Raw genomic sequence first — 14,992 nt, 5'->3', positions numbered from 1 at the left:
AGGTGGCACGGGTGCAAACTGCATCTCTTAATTCATCTTGGAAGAAGTGTCCTAATAAAATATACATTTGAGGTATTTTAAGGAAACTCTAGCATAGGGGTGTTAAACGCAATTTCACTGAGGGTCACTTCAGGATTGTGTTTGACCTTGGAGGGCTGGGATCGGTGTGGCCAGAGTTGGCATGGCCTGCTCGATGTCACTCATGTCGGGGGTGCCTGTGGCAACTTGCGTGTGGCTCTCCCGAGCTCCGTTTTCTCTGGCAGAGGGTTGCAGAAGGCTGTTACAGCCAGAAGTCAAGTTCAGGAGCCCATTTTCACTGGCATGGTCCCTCACTGTTTCCAGGGTGGCCCCGTGGGCCAGATCTAAGCATCATGTGGGCTGGACCTTGGGTTTGACACCCCTGTTCTAGCAGCATCCCTGTGCTCATTTCAAAGCACCATGTTGATGCTTCCTTAACTCTATTTTCTTCTCAGTGGTGACATTTCTACTGACAATAATTACACTCCAGAGGCATCATTTTCATTACCTTTCTAAAATACAGGAGAATGGGCACCAGCCAAACCTTGGGGATAGGATTGGAGTCTTTTCTAAGAAAAGTGTCCTCAACACAGAAACACTGTCTACACTGCCTCTTGAATGGCAGGGACTCTAAACATGTCTTTTTAAGATGAGCAATTTGGATGAGCTGGTTATGGAAAGAGATGGCTTTGGAGATACTTCAATGCTATGTGACCACAGCAAATTTTATTGGCCAGGAGATGGTCTGTTACATTTTGCTCAGTTGCCAAATGCATTGCAGTAGTCTGTTATATCTAATGTGAACATTCTTAATTTTCTTTTAGGTTACAGTTCTGTTTGCTGGCCAGCATATTTCAAAGAGTCCATTTGAAGTAGATGTTGATAAAGCCCAGGGAGATGCCAGTAAAGTAACAGCCAAAGGTCCAGGCTTGGAAACAACAGGAAATATAGCTAATAAGCCTACTTACTTCGACATATACACAGCAGGTAAGATGGACTAAACAGATTTGTAGGAATATTTTAAAATTGTCTATAATGCCACATTGTAATGAGCTGTAGCAAACTGAAATTGCTTGATATCTGAACCCTTCATTTGCACATTTGAAGATGAAGCAACTAAGATTTTTTGTAGAAATTAAAATTTTATTTAACAATTAAATAAAGTTAATAAGACTATTCATTATTTATTTGATATAGTGACTTTGAAAACTATAGTTTGCAGGATATTTGAACAGCCTTTAGATGTCATAGATTCTGCAGTCTACTTTAGATTAAACCTTTGTGTTCAGAAATCTTTCCTCAGAAAATCACAGATGAAAAATGGCAAATACTTTTTCCAATTTCAGCAAAAAAAAGCCCACAAAAGTTTTCCAGTCTTTTATTAATTTTTTTATTGTTTTATCCTTGACTGGCCAGGTCAATCTGACCATTTCTACTAATTCTGCCATATTTACAATTTATTTCTCCATCGTGGGTAGGCATTTTGAATTGGTGCTCTTTTTGAATTGCATCAATCATTGTTAACTTGGCTAATGTTTCTCCACAGTCTGCTAGATGATGAAGTAACTAGGTGTGGCATTTTGTTCCTGATGAACTTTGCATGGAAACTTAATTTGTAGTTATCTTTACTTTGCTAAAGATACCAAAGATTTCCCAATCACGATGCACGTCTTAGGCTGTGTTGCAGAAGAAACATTTGCTTCTTTTGACCTAAATGATTTTATAAATACCTAGTTGAAAAAAAAAACTAGCTATATTATGTCTCAGATATTAGGATTGTAGAAAGCCTCTTTCAACTCTGCCAATTTGATTTTTATTTTCAAATTTTATGGCTTCAAAGAAATACATTGTGTTGCATATTTGCAATAAATCAGATGCCCCTGAAGGCAAAATTGCATCATATTAAAATCCTATTAATCCTGTATAACTTTTATCCTTCTTACTAATCGATTTTTTAAATATTTTGCATTTTTCTTGTCTTCCCTACATAGTGGCCTCTAGCTATATGGTTAATTATGGAAGCTACATTTTGAGCTTATCTTTTCTGTCTTCTAGGTGCTGGTGTTGGTGATATTGGCGTAGAAGTTGAAGATCCTCAAGGAACAAACATTGCTGAGATTATGGTAGAAGACAAAGGAAATCAGGTTCACCGCTGTGTTTATAAGCCTCTTCAAGCTGGTCCTCACACTGTAAAAGTAGTATTTGCTGGAGAGCATATTCCAAAGAGTCCTTGGGGTATTCTTGTTGGGGAAGGTATGTTTTAGAGATGGATGAAATATATGCATATTCATATTAGCATTTATTTGAATGCATATTTTTTTAAAAAATTACAAATGCAAGCTAATTTTTAAAAAATTATCAACATTCTGGCTTGGTGAAGATTAAATTAAATTATTCCTTGAAAACTCTTTATTAACTAAATGTAATTGATCTGCTATTCTAAATGATCCTGTTTTTCTTTTTGGCACTTCTGCAGTAGAATACCTTCTTGCTATATTTCTTAAACCCACTATATTTTCTTTATTTTTATATCATAACTCCTTTTTACCCCTTCTGAAATGATACTGGCTTTCTATTCTATCCTTGCCTACTCCTGTGCTTTCAGACCTCTGCTTACTTCTCCTGAGCCACTCTCAATTTGTGGGAAGTTGGACTTCACTGCTATTGACTTCCTAGTTGAGCAAGCTCCGTCGGTAAGATGTGTTCAGGGTGACCATGTATGTGTTGCCTTTTTTATCCCTGGAAATCTATTCTGTAACTTTGCAATTTAAAGAATGCTTCAGAATGTTGCAAGCAATTTCTCAGATTAGGGAGATTCTTGTAAGCAGTCTTCAAGAAGTTGGACTGCCTTACCACAAATAGCCAACTTGGTTGTAGGAGAGTTGAAAGTAGAAAATTATCAATTGGATTTAAACTTTAGCTTGCTGTTCATATCTTCATTCTGCTAAAATGAGCAAACAGACAAACAACAGCTAATGCATAAAGAAAAAATGTTTAGGAAAAGTGAGATGCTATACATGCATGGTCAGAGTAGTTGCTGTGGAGTGTATGCTAATACCTTCAAAGAAAAAGAGGCTGATTGCAAAAAGATATGTACTAGATTGGGCTATTCAAGATGCCTGGGGCATATTCAGAAAAGCTGCAATATCATGATTAGACAAATGCTGATAAGTAGGTTCTTAACTTAAGACAGGGAGAAGCAATATAGTGTCTGCCAAATATTTTGTTTTTGAATTTTTAAAAATTGTTTAAAGCAAAATAATGCTTGCTTAGAACTTCCCTCATATGTCCTCAGCATTTTAAATGTTCCCTCTGTTGCAAAATGCCCCTGGCTTGATGTTTTCTAAGCTGCCTTCTATCCCCCCTAAAATTTATGTCTATTAATTGTTCCAATATACTGTATCTAGTAATATTTGAAGACCATTCACATGTTTCTTTCCTGCTCTATTCGAATTTCCTGTTCCAAGCACATCTCTATGGTGGGCTTGCCCGGATTATTTGGTTAATTTCTATGGATGGTTAATTTCTCTTTTCCTATATTGTGCTTACTTTCTCCTCTTCTTCCTTTCCTTTTCCAAAACACTTGAAACTGATTCTGAACATTTGTTCAAGCTAGAAAGCTTCACGTTTCTAAAATTGGAGCTTTAGAAATGGGAGTATTTGGTTTCCTTTTACTGTTGTCAGATACATAGCTGTTCTATTGCAACCATTGACAAAAGGCATATTAATATTCAGTGTATTTGTATGTGTACAAAGTAAAGACTTTAACCAAGAACAGGCTTCTTAAGACTACAAAATGGTATTCAGGTTTTGCATTTCATGTAATGTCTTATCCATCTTAAAGGAAGCCAAGAGAAGCTGTTCCAGCCTGGCTTGGTTAAATTAAATATCTTTAGGAATCAAAGACTGCATTCATGTCTGTCTGCAATTTGCTTGTAGCCTGCAATCCAAATGCCTGCCGTGCCAGTGGTAGGGGCCTCCAACCCAAAGGAGTTAGGATCAGAGAAACTGCAGACTTCAAGGTTGATACTAAAACCGCAGGGAGTGGAGATATCCATGTGGCAATAAAAGGACCAAGTAAGTGTTGAACTTTTTTGTTTTTGCATTGCTTTGCACCATGATATGAGTCTTCTGCAAACAACTCCAATCAGGCACTGATTCTGCTATCTGCATGTTGACTTTGCTTCTCAGGAGAACTCTAGAAGTGAAATAAAGCTCCACTTTTCACTGGGATATTTATTTAATATATGCATAGAAGCAGGAAAACACCAATTTCACTTAAAATAACATATTATTTACATGTTCATGTAGAATTAACTTGAACTGCATAACCCCCTGTGTAATCTTTGATATGGGAAGTTTTATTTGATGAGGCTCTTGGGCAAAATGTCTATGTAGGAAAATCCTTATTCAATGACAAGACTAAACTTTTAAAAAACCAAAACCCTAGTACCCTGATAAGCAAAATGGACAGAATAGACTTTCAGCCAAAGTTCAATTCCCCAACTAAAGGAGAGAAGCTACTTTCTATCTCCAACTTGAGGTTCCCCCTGTGTGTGTGTGTGTGCGTGTGTGTGTGTGTATGTGTGTAGACCAAAAAACACAAATCACAATGCATGAATCAACTTTTGGTGGAGTTACTCAACTTTTTTGAAAGAGATATCTTATGGAAAAGTTGATAACCTGCAAGATTAATTTCAGATACAAACATTGACAAAATAGATTTGCATAACAAGCCTGATTTGCTATATTTGGCCAACCTTTTTGACTAGTCTTGAAATAGTTTACATATGTTGAATGCAACTGGTGTGATCATATCAGGTTTTCAGAGCAGTCATTTTTTTCCTTGTCTATAGACTGATGACAAAAATAACTTAGAACATTGCGCTTTACATAGTCCCGGGAGTGGAAAACCATAAACAAACTAGGGTCTTTAAATTGAGACATCATTTTTTTTTTATTCTTCAGCTTAACAAAACTACATCAGTGTGGAAATTTCAGTGAACTGAAAGTTCATCCATGTGGCAGTCTGCTCTTCAATTTGGGGACATAACCTGATTTGAAAGGGATTTCTGGCGTCTAAATTAAACAAATGGAGGTCCATCTCACTTTCATACAAATCAGTATGGCTTTTGAGAAGTCTTTGATAAAATGAGTTGTAATTTTTACACAATGCTGCTTGAGCATTGGCTAGAAAATGTTGCCAACTGTGCAATGGTGAAGACAATAGGCTTGTATCAACAAACTTTAGAATATTTAGGCTCTCAAGAAAACTAAATCAAGTAGGCATTCCCCAAATATTTGTGGTCATGAGGTCTGACAAAGCTTAAGCTTTCCTTGTTTTCACATATGTCATGCATAATGTTGCAGACTAAGGAATAACATAGGGAAATGAATTAAGCATGGTAACATAACACTTTTACTCATCACATTCTTCTGGAAATGTTTATGCTGTCTTTATTACATGACTAGGGGTAGTTTCTCCCCTTTGCAACAATTTTTGGATGAGAAGAAAAAATGACTTCATTCTTGGCAATTGATCTTGAAACATACAATTACCTATATCCAGAGAATGTAGGCTGGAGTTATTAAAGGCTAATGCTAAATTAATGATATTTTTCAGAAGGCTTGGAAGAGCTTGTAAAACAAAAGGAATTCATGGATGGAATATATGCATTTGAATACTACCCAGTAAACCCAGGGAAATACATTGTCACAATTTCTTGGGGAGGTCACAACATCCCAAAAAGGTGGGTTGAAACATTTCATATGTTGTAATTGAAAGTGATTCCATAGTAAATTATTTTGAAACGATGTGAGTTGGAAGTACATTGCATTGGTGACAGTTTCAGTTTTAGTTCTAAGCTTTACTGTGCGGCAAAGGGATATCCCATCTTTCCAGTGTAACCTAAATTTAGTAGTAGGTACTAAGAAACGAGTAAAAAAAAAAAAAGACAAGTCTTTGGAGCAGAAAGACATTTAGGACATCAAATTCCCAATTTAAATTTTGTGTTCTCCCCTTTCTTGAAAATACTGATGGATGTCTACATGATGTTTCATCTTAACTGCCCTATGAGATGATTTAGGTATGGAATTAGATATTAGCTTTAAATTGTTTAGTAAACTTTTTGGGGCCCTTTGGTTCTGACTGTTCTCTCTTGATAAACAGACATGGATTAAATATATGTGTGCCCATGATTGTTGCCTCTTCATTTTTCCTAATTTGACTTTCTTATCCTAGCCCATTTGAAGTGCAAGTCGGTCCTGAAGCTGGACCTCAGAAAGTAAGAGCTTGGGGGCCAGGCCTTCATGAAGGAGTTGTTGGTAAATCAGCAGACTTTATTGTAGAATCCATTGGTCCGGAAGTTGGATCCCTAGGTAATAACCTGGCTCATTACACTGCTTCCTTCCAAAACAGGTGTTACATGATAGATGGTGTCTAATTATTTCAATAGTAAGAATTTCCTGTTGTTGAATTAATGGGTTGAATTAAATCTTATCTTCTAACTATATTTAAATGGAATTGGCTTTGCACAGTACTTTTGATGTCAATTATAAGTCTATATTCTATTCTCATCTGAAAGAGATTAGCAGTAAATAATGACCAATAATTTTTTTCTTCAAGGTTATCAATCTAATAGCATGATTAGTCTTGCCTTGAAACAGAATCTGGTATTATAAAAGTAGGAAACATCCTAACAAAAATCATAGGACATGTTAGTGCTTAGTGCTGTGGATTACAGGTATGGAACTACAGTGCAGTGCATGGATTAAATGAATTCACATATCACATTAAACTATGGCTTGCTGACTCATACAAAGCACCTGGGATCCCACAAAATGCAAAGCCATAAATGATGGCTTATAACTACAATGTTCTGTTCAGACATCACACAAAACCTAAGCTAAGCAAACTGTTATCACTAGGTACAATCTGTTATCCCAGCTATTGAGGTCTTGTAGGCATTGGCTGAAACAAAAACTTTTGAGATTGGAAAATAGCTTTGGAACAGATATAATAAAGCTCACGTATTTGGTTAGACTGGGTTTATTTATAATTCTAAAATACAGCATTTTCTTGTCTATGATTAATGAATTGTATGAGCCTAACCAACTATTGCTTATTCAGCAGTCTCTTGTTAATGACATTGCAGCTTAATATACAGCCTTAAAAATCCTAAATTTGAGTGCCTCTAAAAATTTTTTTTTCAGGCTTTGCTATTGAAGGCCCATCACAAGCAAAAATTGAATGTGATGATCAGAATGATGGCTCATGTGACGTGAAATATTGGCCTAAAGAGGCTGGTGAATATGCTGTTCACATTATGTGTGATGATGAAGACATCAAAGATAGTCCTTACATGGCTTACATCCAGCCAGCATCTTTAGATTTCAACCCTGACAAGGCAAGGATACAAAGAGATGATGATTCTGCCCTTTTTATATATCATTCAAGGCAGCAAATATTATTTATCTAATAAACCTACCTCCTATGAGGTGGGTTGGGCTGAGAGGGAGTGACTGGTCCAAAGTCAGAGAGCCATAACTCACCGTTTTTCTTTTGAAAAAGTTTAGAAATTATAAGAATTTGTAGTTTTGGGGACTGGAGGTATTCCAACAGATTAAGCCTGAGGCCTGAGTAGTACTAATCACTGTATTATTAAATTCATCTCATAATATTTGCTTCATTTGCATTGTAAGATGCTCCCTTGAGCATTCAATAAAAACATGTTTATTTTTAATATTTAAGCAGACAAGCTATTAGACTGGATGTGAAGAGCAAACTTGGGACAATGCAGTGTTAGTAGTATAAGGCAGGGGTCCCCAACCACTGGGCCCCGGACCGCTATCGGTCCGTGGATCATTTTCTACTGGGCCGTGGGTTTGCTGGGCGCCGCCATCTTGTTTCGACGAGAAAGTGCTTCCGGGTGAGCTTTTCCGGTTGGAAAGCAGCGTTTGGGTCCTGAAGGAATCCTTGGGCCTTAGTTTCATTGAAGGGGGCGGGGCGGCTTCGAACGAAGAGCCATCCCGATGGCGGAGGAGATTAAGAAAGCACAAAAAAGGTACAAAGGAGGAGTTGAAGGTGGCGGGGAGAAGCGGGGGACGGCTGGCTGTCCTTGCGTTGTCATGCGTGCTGATGCTGGTACTGGGCCGCGGATCATTTTGTGATGCCGGTACCGGACCGTGGCACAAAAAAGGTTGGGGGCCACTGGTATAAGGGACTATAAAAGCATCTTGGCCTATTCTCTCACCTTATATCTTGCTCATCTTTTTCTAGGTAAAAGCTTATGGCCCAGGGCTTGAAAAAACTGGCTGCATTATGAACAATCCTGCAGATTTTGTAGTTGATACAAAGGAAGCTGGGAATGCTCCACTGAAGATATATGCACAAGTAAGGCCAAAGATCCAAGCAGCATTCGCTCCTAATCCATGTAGTGTTATCCATCTAAGGATCTTGAATTATGAACACAAATTCTTGGCAATATTCATAAGTTTCTTCTTAAATGTAGTGGGGCTGTAACATTTAAATAATACATTATAAGGGCCTACCCCATCTCTATATTTGAAAAGGTTTGATTTGGCACACACCTTTATTACAATGATGTGAGTTTTCTGTCACTTCACTGAGAACCAATTTGCATCTAAAATCAAGGTAATATAAGTCACTTGCTAAATGACTAGAATTCATTGATTAAAAGTAGGGTGATTGATAATTCTTATTGATGGTCTAATGAAGAAGAAACATGAATAACTTGCTATATTGAGGATAGATTGAGTTACACCAATTCTTCATGATTTTGCTTCATTATTGAAGGTGAGGGAGATAAATGAACTCTTCTATCATCTGCTTTTTTAGTACATAAGTGGCAGTGTGTGTGTGAGATGACCCAGGGCGTGGCACAAAGGCAACACAGCCACATAAATAAGAAGAGACCAACTTTGCCCCCAATGTCCACGTTACCTTCAGCTGGAGAAAAAACTCCCAAGAACAGTCTTTAAATGGAGGAAATTCAGTCTGAAAACAAAGTACATACAAACTGTAAATAAAAATCCACACAAACCACGCTGCAGTTATTAACTTTACAGGGCAGAATAAGGAATTGCAGACTTGAAAGGCCAGCAAAACACACACAGTTGGGAAGATGCCAGGACCCCAGTTAAGCCTCCACAATACCAGATAACTCACGATTTGCTCTCAACAATTTGCTGTGCACAACCTCCCTTTTTAAACACCGTGTTCCCAGCTGCAGCTAATGAAGGGAGTCAGGACCCTTTCCTCCCCCGTAAGCCACACAACTCACGTTGCTCCCTTCTCCATTCCTCCCTGTGTGCCCTAGGATGAAGAGGGGGTGGGCCTGGGTCTTCCTCAGAATTTCCTCTGCCTTGCTCTACCTCTCCCCTGCTCTGCCCAGCCAGACTTTGCCCTTCCCCAGTTTCTTCCACAGTCAATGGAGCCACACTCCCACTCCCTGTCAGCTGCTCTGCGTCCCCCTCAGAATCAGATTCTGACAGGGGCATGACACTGTTTGGTATGCAATCTACATCTTATTTCTAAATGGAAAGAAAATAATAGGCTGGAAATAAAGTTTGATATGCTACCTCCTTCTGTCTTTCAATTTAGAAATACTTTCAGGATAGGTAATAACAATTGAATGTGAAGTAGTGAGCATAATGAAAATAGAAGCCATCAAGATCCTTTCCATAAGCTCTTGAGAACTGATCCCAGTGCTTCACTCTCCTGGAGTTATTTCCACAGGGTAGTTGGTAGTATTTGATCATGGGGAAGAGATAATCTAGCTGCAGCAGAATGAGCACAGATGTATGGAGAACATAAGTTCCATAAAAAGGCCTAAGTTTACTGGTTAAGTTAAAGTATATATCTGCCACCCTTTCCATGACTCTGTATGCGCAACTAATGTTAAACCTGAGTTCATGTTTAGCAGCTTTAATGGAAAGCAAGCTGGCTTTTTTCTTTTTTAGGATGCTGATGGAAATCCTATTGATATTCAAACGAGGAGCAAGCCTGATGGCATCTATGCTTGCTCTTACATTCCAACCAAACCTATCAAGCATACCATTGCTGTTACTTGGGGAGGAGCAAATGTCCCTAACAGTCCTTGCAGAGTAAGTAGCAAAGTGCTTAAATATCTCTAGCTGCTTGTTTTCCAGTTGCAATTTGTTTCCTGACACCTTTGTACAAGTACAACAGTTTCATTGTACAATGACAATAAAGTTCTTCTAATTCTAATTCTTTTGCAAGATTAGATTAACTGATACTTACTTCACAGCAAAAGCTGAATCCTGTTCTTTTAAAGTCATTTTTATTAATCACATTTTTTTTTAAAAGGAAGAAGTTAAAAAAAAATGGATGCAAAGATAGTAAGAGGACAAAGTAGCTCCAGTTGTACAGTTAGTTCCCAGTATATCATTAATGAATAATTTAACCATACATTATTTTTAACAATAAAGAAAACAATTTTAGATATCTTTTTGAATTTCTGAACTGAGTGTCAAGGTCCACTATTTTGTCATTTAAAAACATCATCTAAAATGTACTAAAATATAAATATTCGCTTTCTAATTTTTTCTCTGTTGTTCTCTGATAGACAATATTTATAAATAATTAGCATTTTTATGTATTTCTGAATAAATCTTACTCTTATTCTAAAATGAGATTAGGAATACCTAGGTTAGGAGTGAGAACATTGGATTAAGATGAAGGAATTGTTTTTGGATCAGTGTTCTTTTAATTTCTCTCAGGGCTCACATGGGCTCCTCAGAGGTTTCCAGTTGGCCACTACGAAAACTAAATAATAACTAACTAGGCCCTAGTCTTTCTTCTATGGCTGAGGTGTTGGATTGAGGCCAGAAAGACCTAGGGTCACCCGCATTTCATTCTCAGAGGAATCTTGGAAAAAAAGATGTATGCCCTCTTGAGGTCTTAGAGAACAGATTCAACAAATACATTAAACTATATGTTGAATGTCAGTAGAAGAAACTTAAAAGTATTGTCTGACTAATGTTGAATATTCTAAAGTGCTTAACTCATATTTATTAAGTTCACATTTTGAAAATGTATGCCATGTAGGTCCAGATTGGACAAGGCAGTCATCCTCAGAAGGTGAAAGTTACTGGACCAGGGGTGGCAAGAAATGGTCTGAAAGCTAACGAACCTACTCATTTCACTGTGGACTGTACAGAAGCAGGCGAAGGTAAAAACAGATTGGTATACCATATTGCTGAATAGTGACACCCCACCCTTCTCAGTACTCTTGTTAGAAAATTAAGCTGAAAAGCTGTTAAAAGAATGCTTGATTCCCATAATGTTGCTTTTAGGTGGAGGTCCTTTCTCATTCTAGTAGCTGATAGAAACTGTATTTTAAGGAAGAAATATTTAAGCAGCAAAAGGTGCTATAGGGTGAAAATTATCAACACAATTTCTAGTGAATTGTTTCTTACCAGGTGATGTGAGTGTGGGTATCAAGTGTGATGCTCATGTAATAAATGAAGAAGAGCAAGACATAGATTTTGGCATCATTCACAATGCTAATGATACATTTACGGTGAAATACAACCCACCTGCAGCTGGACGCTATACTGTTAAAGTGCTGTTTGCTGGAGAGGTATGTCATTATCTGATAAGGCTTTTGATACCAACCCTTGTTTCTAATCCCTAAAATATCTCAGATGTATGGTTTCTAATATTGGATATAAGACTAAAACCATCTGGATAGGGAAAGTTGGCTGAGTGGTTGTATTATAATCATATATATATATAATCATATCCTGAGGGCAAATACTGTATATACATGTCCAAGGATAATGAATATGTCATGTCTTAATAAAAACATGTACTTTGGGCAGATTGATAGAAGCAATGTGATAAAAATTGGCCTTAGTTCTAATATATACAACTACAATGACTTTTATTTAATTTGAATGATATAATAAACTTGGATGGCCTTAAGATTAAATAGGACAAAGACTGCTGCCTAAGGCTCTAGAAAAAATGCTGTAGTAGTAGATTAGTTTATTTCGACCTTCTGGATATTCAGAAGTTGCTACAAATATTTTCATGTTTTATTTACAGGGAAAACAATAATTTGGAAATAATTTAAAGAGCAGTTATATGCAAGGGACAGTACATGCAAGGATTTTTTTTTACTATTCAAGCCTCAGGATTTTTCTTCTTTATGGAAATTTTATTGAAAAATTTAGTTTACTTTATTGTCATTGCACCTCATACAACAAAATTAAATGCCATCTTCAGTGTAGGCTATAACTATAAAAATAAAACACAAACACATATCCTTCGCATTCTATACAATTGAATTAAAAAATTCCTGATATTGCATTAATATTGCACTGTACAGTAGAATTCAATATAGTTACTGCTCTGGGATAGAAGTTTTTTCACCTATTTGACCTTGTTTTTGTCAGATGGTAATAGTTCAAAAAAGGGTGCCCAGGATGAGATGGATCTTTAACAATGTTTTGAACTTTCTTAAGGTAGCGGGAGCTATAAAGCTCTTCCAAAGAGGGGAGAGGGTAACCAATAATCCTCTGGGCAATGATGTTAACTGTTTGGAGCGCTTTCCTATCTTCTACTATATGCAATGTCAAATTTTTGTTTCTTTGTCTTAAGGAAATTCCTACAAGTCCCTTCAGAGTGAAAGTGGAACCATCACATGATGCAAGCAAGGTGAAAACCGAAGGGCCTGGATTAGGTAAAACAGGTAAGATTTCTGCTTGATTATTAGGCAATTATTTAATTGGCTCTTTGTTGGTTGCAGTCATAATAAAAAACAAGCGTATTCCTTGTCAAGGCCCGTAAATGGATGCTAAATAAGTAAATCTGGAGTATGAAAAATTAAATTTGTAATATTCTATTCATAAAGGGTTTGCACTTGTTTTTCCAGAACATGTCTAGACATGATGATAATGAATTTCATTCCTTTATCTATCCAGGTGTGGAAAACGGAAAGCCCACACACTTCACTGTGTTCACAAAAGGTGCTGGGAAAGCCCCTCTGGATGTCCATTTCAGTGGACCAATGGAAGGAGATGCTATCAAAGATTTGGATTTCATTGACAACTATGATTATTCCCACACTGTAAAATACACTCCTGTGCAGCAGGTAAATTCTCCTACAAAAGGATAGAAATGTGATGCACATTTCTTTAAGTCTATAAACTGGAGGCAGTTTGCAACATTTCCAGGTCTTGTTTTGTACACAACAAGTTTCTAATACACATGTATTTTTTTTAAGTTTTATTTGGGTTTTCACAAAAAAACACCATAATACAAATAAAACATCTTTTTTTGAAAATAGCATGGTCCCAGGTTACACTTCTTCATACAGATACAAACTCAATTTCATGCTCCTTTTTATGTTCTATTCCATATCTTATTACTGTTTTACATTTTCTACATAATTTTTCCCCTCCTTTAATTTTCTCAATTTTATTTTGATTATCTCATCTCAATTCAAATCATTATATTTATACTTTTGTCTGTCCTGTTTCAATTTCATATTATCTTTTCTCATTAAACAAATTTTCTCCTGTTGTTACTAGTTGGAGTATGACACCTTTATATCTTTTAATTTTATCCATTCAACTCTTATTTAAGCTTCAATGTCTACCTTAAGATTATAACATTCAATATAATACATAACTTCCAATCGAATTCTGCTTGGTACATTCTTGAAATACACACTATATTCTTAAAAAAGATTATAAAAAACACTCATTTCATTCCAATTCAGTTCTATCATTAATATTCATTAAAATCTTAACATCTTTAACATTTCTTTTCAATTAAATATCATACTTCCTTGGGAACACTTATCAGCTTTCCATAATTAATTTTTCCCCCTATTTCTCTTCACTTATATTTTATAAATCATTAAATAATTAAAATGTTCCCATCCTTTCCTAATTCCAATTCTCTCATTCGTTTTATTTCATTTATTTATTAACAAACATTCCACTAGATTACAATAACTATTTTATCCATCATTTTAATCATACATTGTTTCATATTTTCTGAAATTATTTCTAATATAACAATACTATGTTATGTACCTTTGCAGAATCCCTTTTTCAATTAAATTTTCACCCATTATCTCTAAATAAGCCCTGTTTCTCTATATCTTGTTTCTGTCCTTTATAACTTCTTTTCCTTTCCTTTTTCCGTCTCTTCTTCTCCCTCCCCTTTTTACCCCCTTGTCTCTCTACTTCTAATTCTCTCTTCTGTATTCCCCTCTTCTGTTGCTTTCTAATATTATAATTATTTTTCAAACCATTCTTTTTGGTTGTTTTTTCAAATCTCAAACTTTTCATTCTCTTTTCCCCACATAAAATTACTTGTTCATTAAAGATGGCTTATTCTTTGTCCCAATCTTCTTGTTCTGCAGGCATTTCTTGTTGTTTCTCATAGTTCCAAATCTCCATTTCTAAGAATTGAAATACAAAGCCAAAAGAACCTCTCCCTTCTTGTGCATCTTCTTTGTACTTTTTAAGTTCCATTTTCAGTTCTTCTAAGAGTGGTGCTATTTTAAACACTTTTAAACAACCACCTGATTGATTTTAGTCATTCAAATGCAAGAACCAAAAATCCAGAGATTACCAAGTAATCCAAATACTCCCAAGCTGTTGTTTCTTGCTTCTTTTTTCCACTTTCTCTTCCTGGGGTTCTACTATTTTGTTGCCAGGTTTCAGTTAAAATGTATCTGTTAGAAGTCTTATTGAAGTTTTACTGTAAATTCCTTTTAATTCCAGGCAGTCTCCTCCCTTTTTTCCAGATCCTGCCCTTTTATTCTTTTTCTCTTCTTTCCTGCTTTCAAAAGCTTTTGAGTATCCAGAAATCTTTATTATCCCTTTGACATTTTATTTTCAGCTTAAATGCCTATTGATGTCAAAGTGGATTTTTTTCTTCTATTTCTTGCTTAAGTCTCTTTGCTGTCAGTAT

At 36.2% G+C, this 14,992-nt stretch overlaps 1 protein-coding gene across 5 annotated transcripts in view; it reads left to right on the top strand.

Annotated features, from left to right (window-relative positions):
- The window catches only part of FLNB (filamin B), an 82,435-nt gene that overhangs the window by 33,092 nt on the left and 34,351 nt on the right, over nt 1-14,992 (top strand). For all 5 annotated transcript variants that reach the window (XM_087923806.1, XM_026723531.2, XM_087923804.1 and 2 more), the window contains exons 7-18: nt 843-1,005; nt 2,074-2,271; nt 3,958-4,095; nt 5,642-5,768; nt 6,260-6,396; nt 7,231-7,424; nt 8,297-8,410; nt 10,000-10,143; nt 11,108-11,231; nt 11,482-11,642; nt 12,665-12,755; nt 12,988-13,157. In XM_087923806.1, coding sequence (XP_087779932.1) covers nt 843-1,005; nt 2,074-2,271; nt 3,958-4,095; nt 5,642-5,768; nt 6,260-6,396; nt 7,231-7,424; nt 8,297-8,410; nt 10,000-10,143; nt 11,108-11,231; nt 11,482-11,642; nt 12,665-12,755; nt 12,988-13,157 — 1,761 coding nt within the window. The remainder of the gene's footprint in view (nt 1-842; nt 1,006-2,073; nt 2,272-3,957; nt 4,096-5,641; nt 5,769-6,259; nt 6,397-7,230; nt 7,425-8,296; nt 8,411-9,999; nt 10,144-11,107; nt 11,232-11,481; nt 11,643-12,664; nt 12,756-12,987; nt 13,158-14,992) is intronic.

Source organism: Pseudonaja textilis, chromosome 2 (assembly GCF_049901715.1).
Source record: "Pseudonaja textilis isolate UNSWEBS1 chromosome 2, rPseTex1.2, whole genome shotgun sequence".
Lineage (NCBI taxonomy): Eukaryota > Metazoa > Chordata > Lepidosauria > Squamata > Elapidae > Pseudonaja > Pseudonaja textilis.
This window is presented reverse-complemented; position numbering and strand designations above follow the sequence as displayed.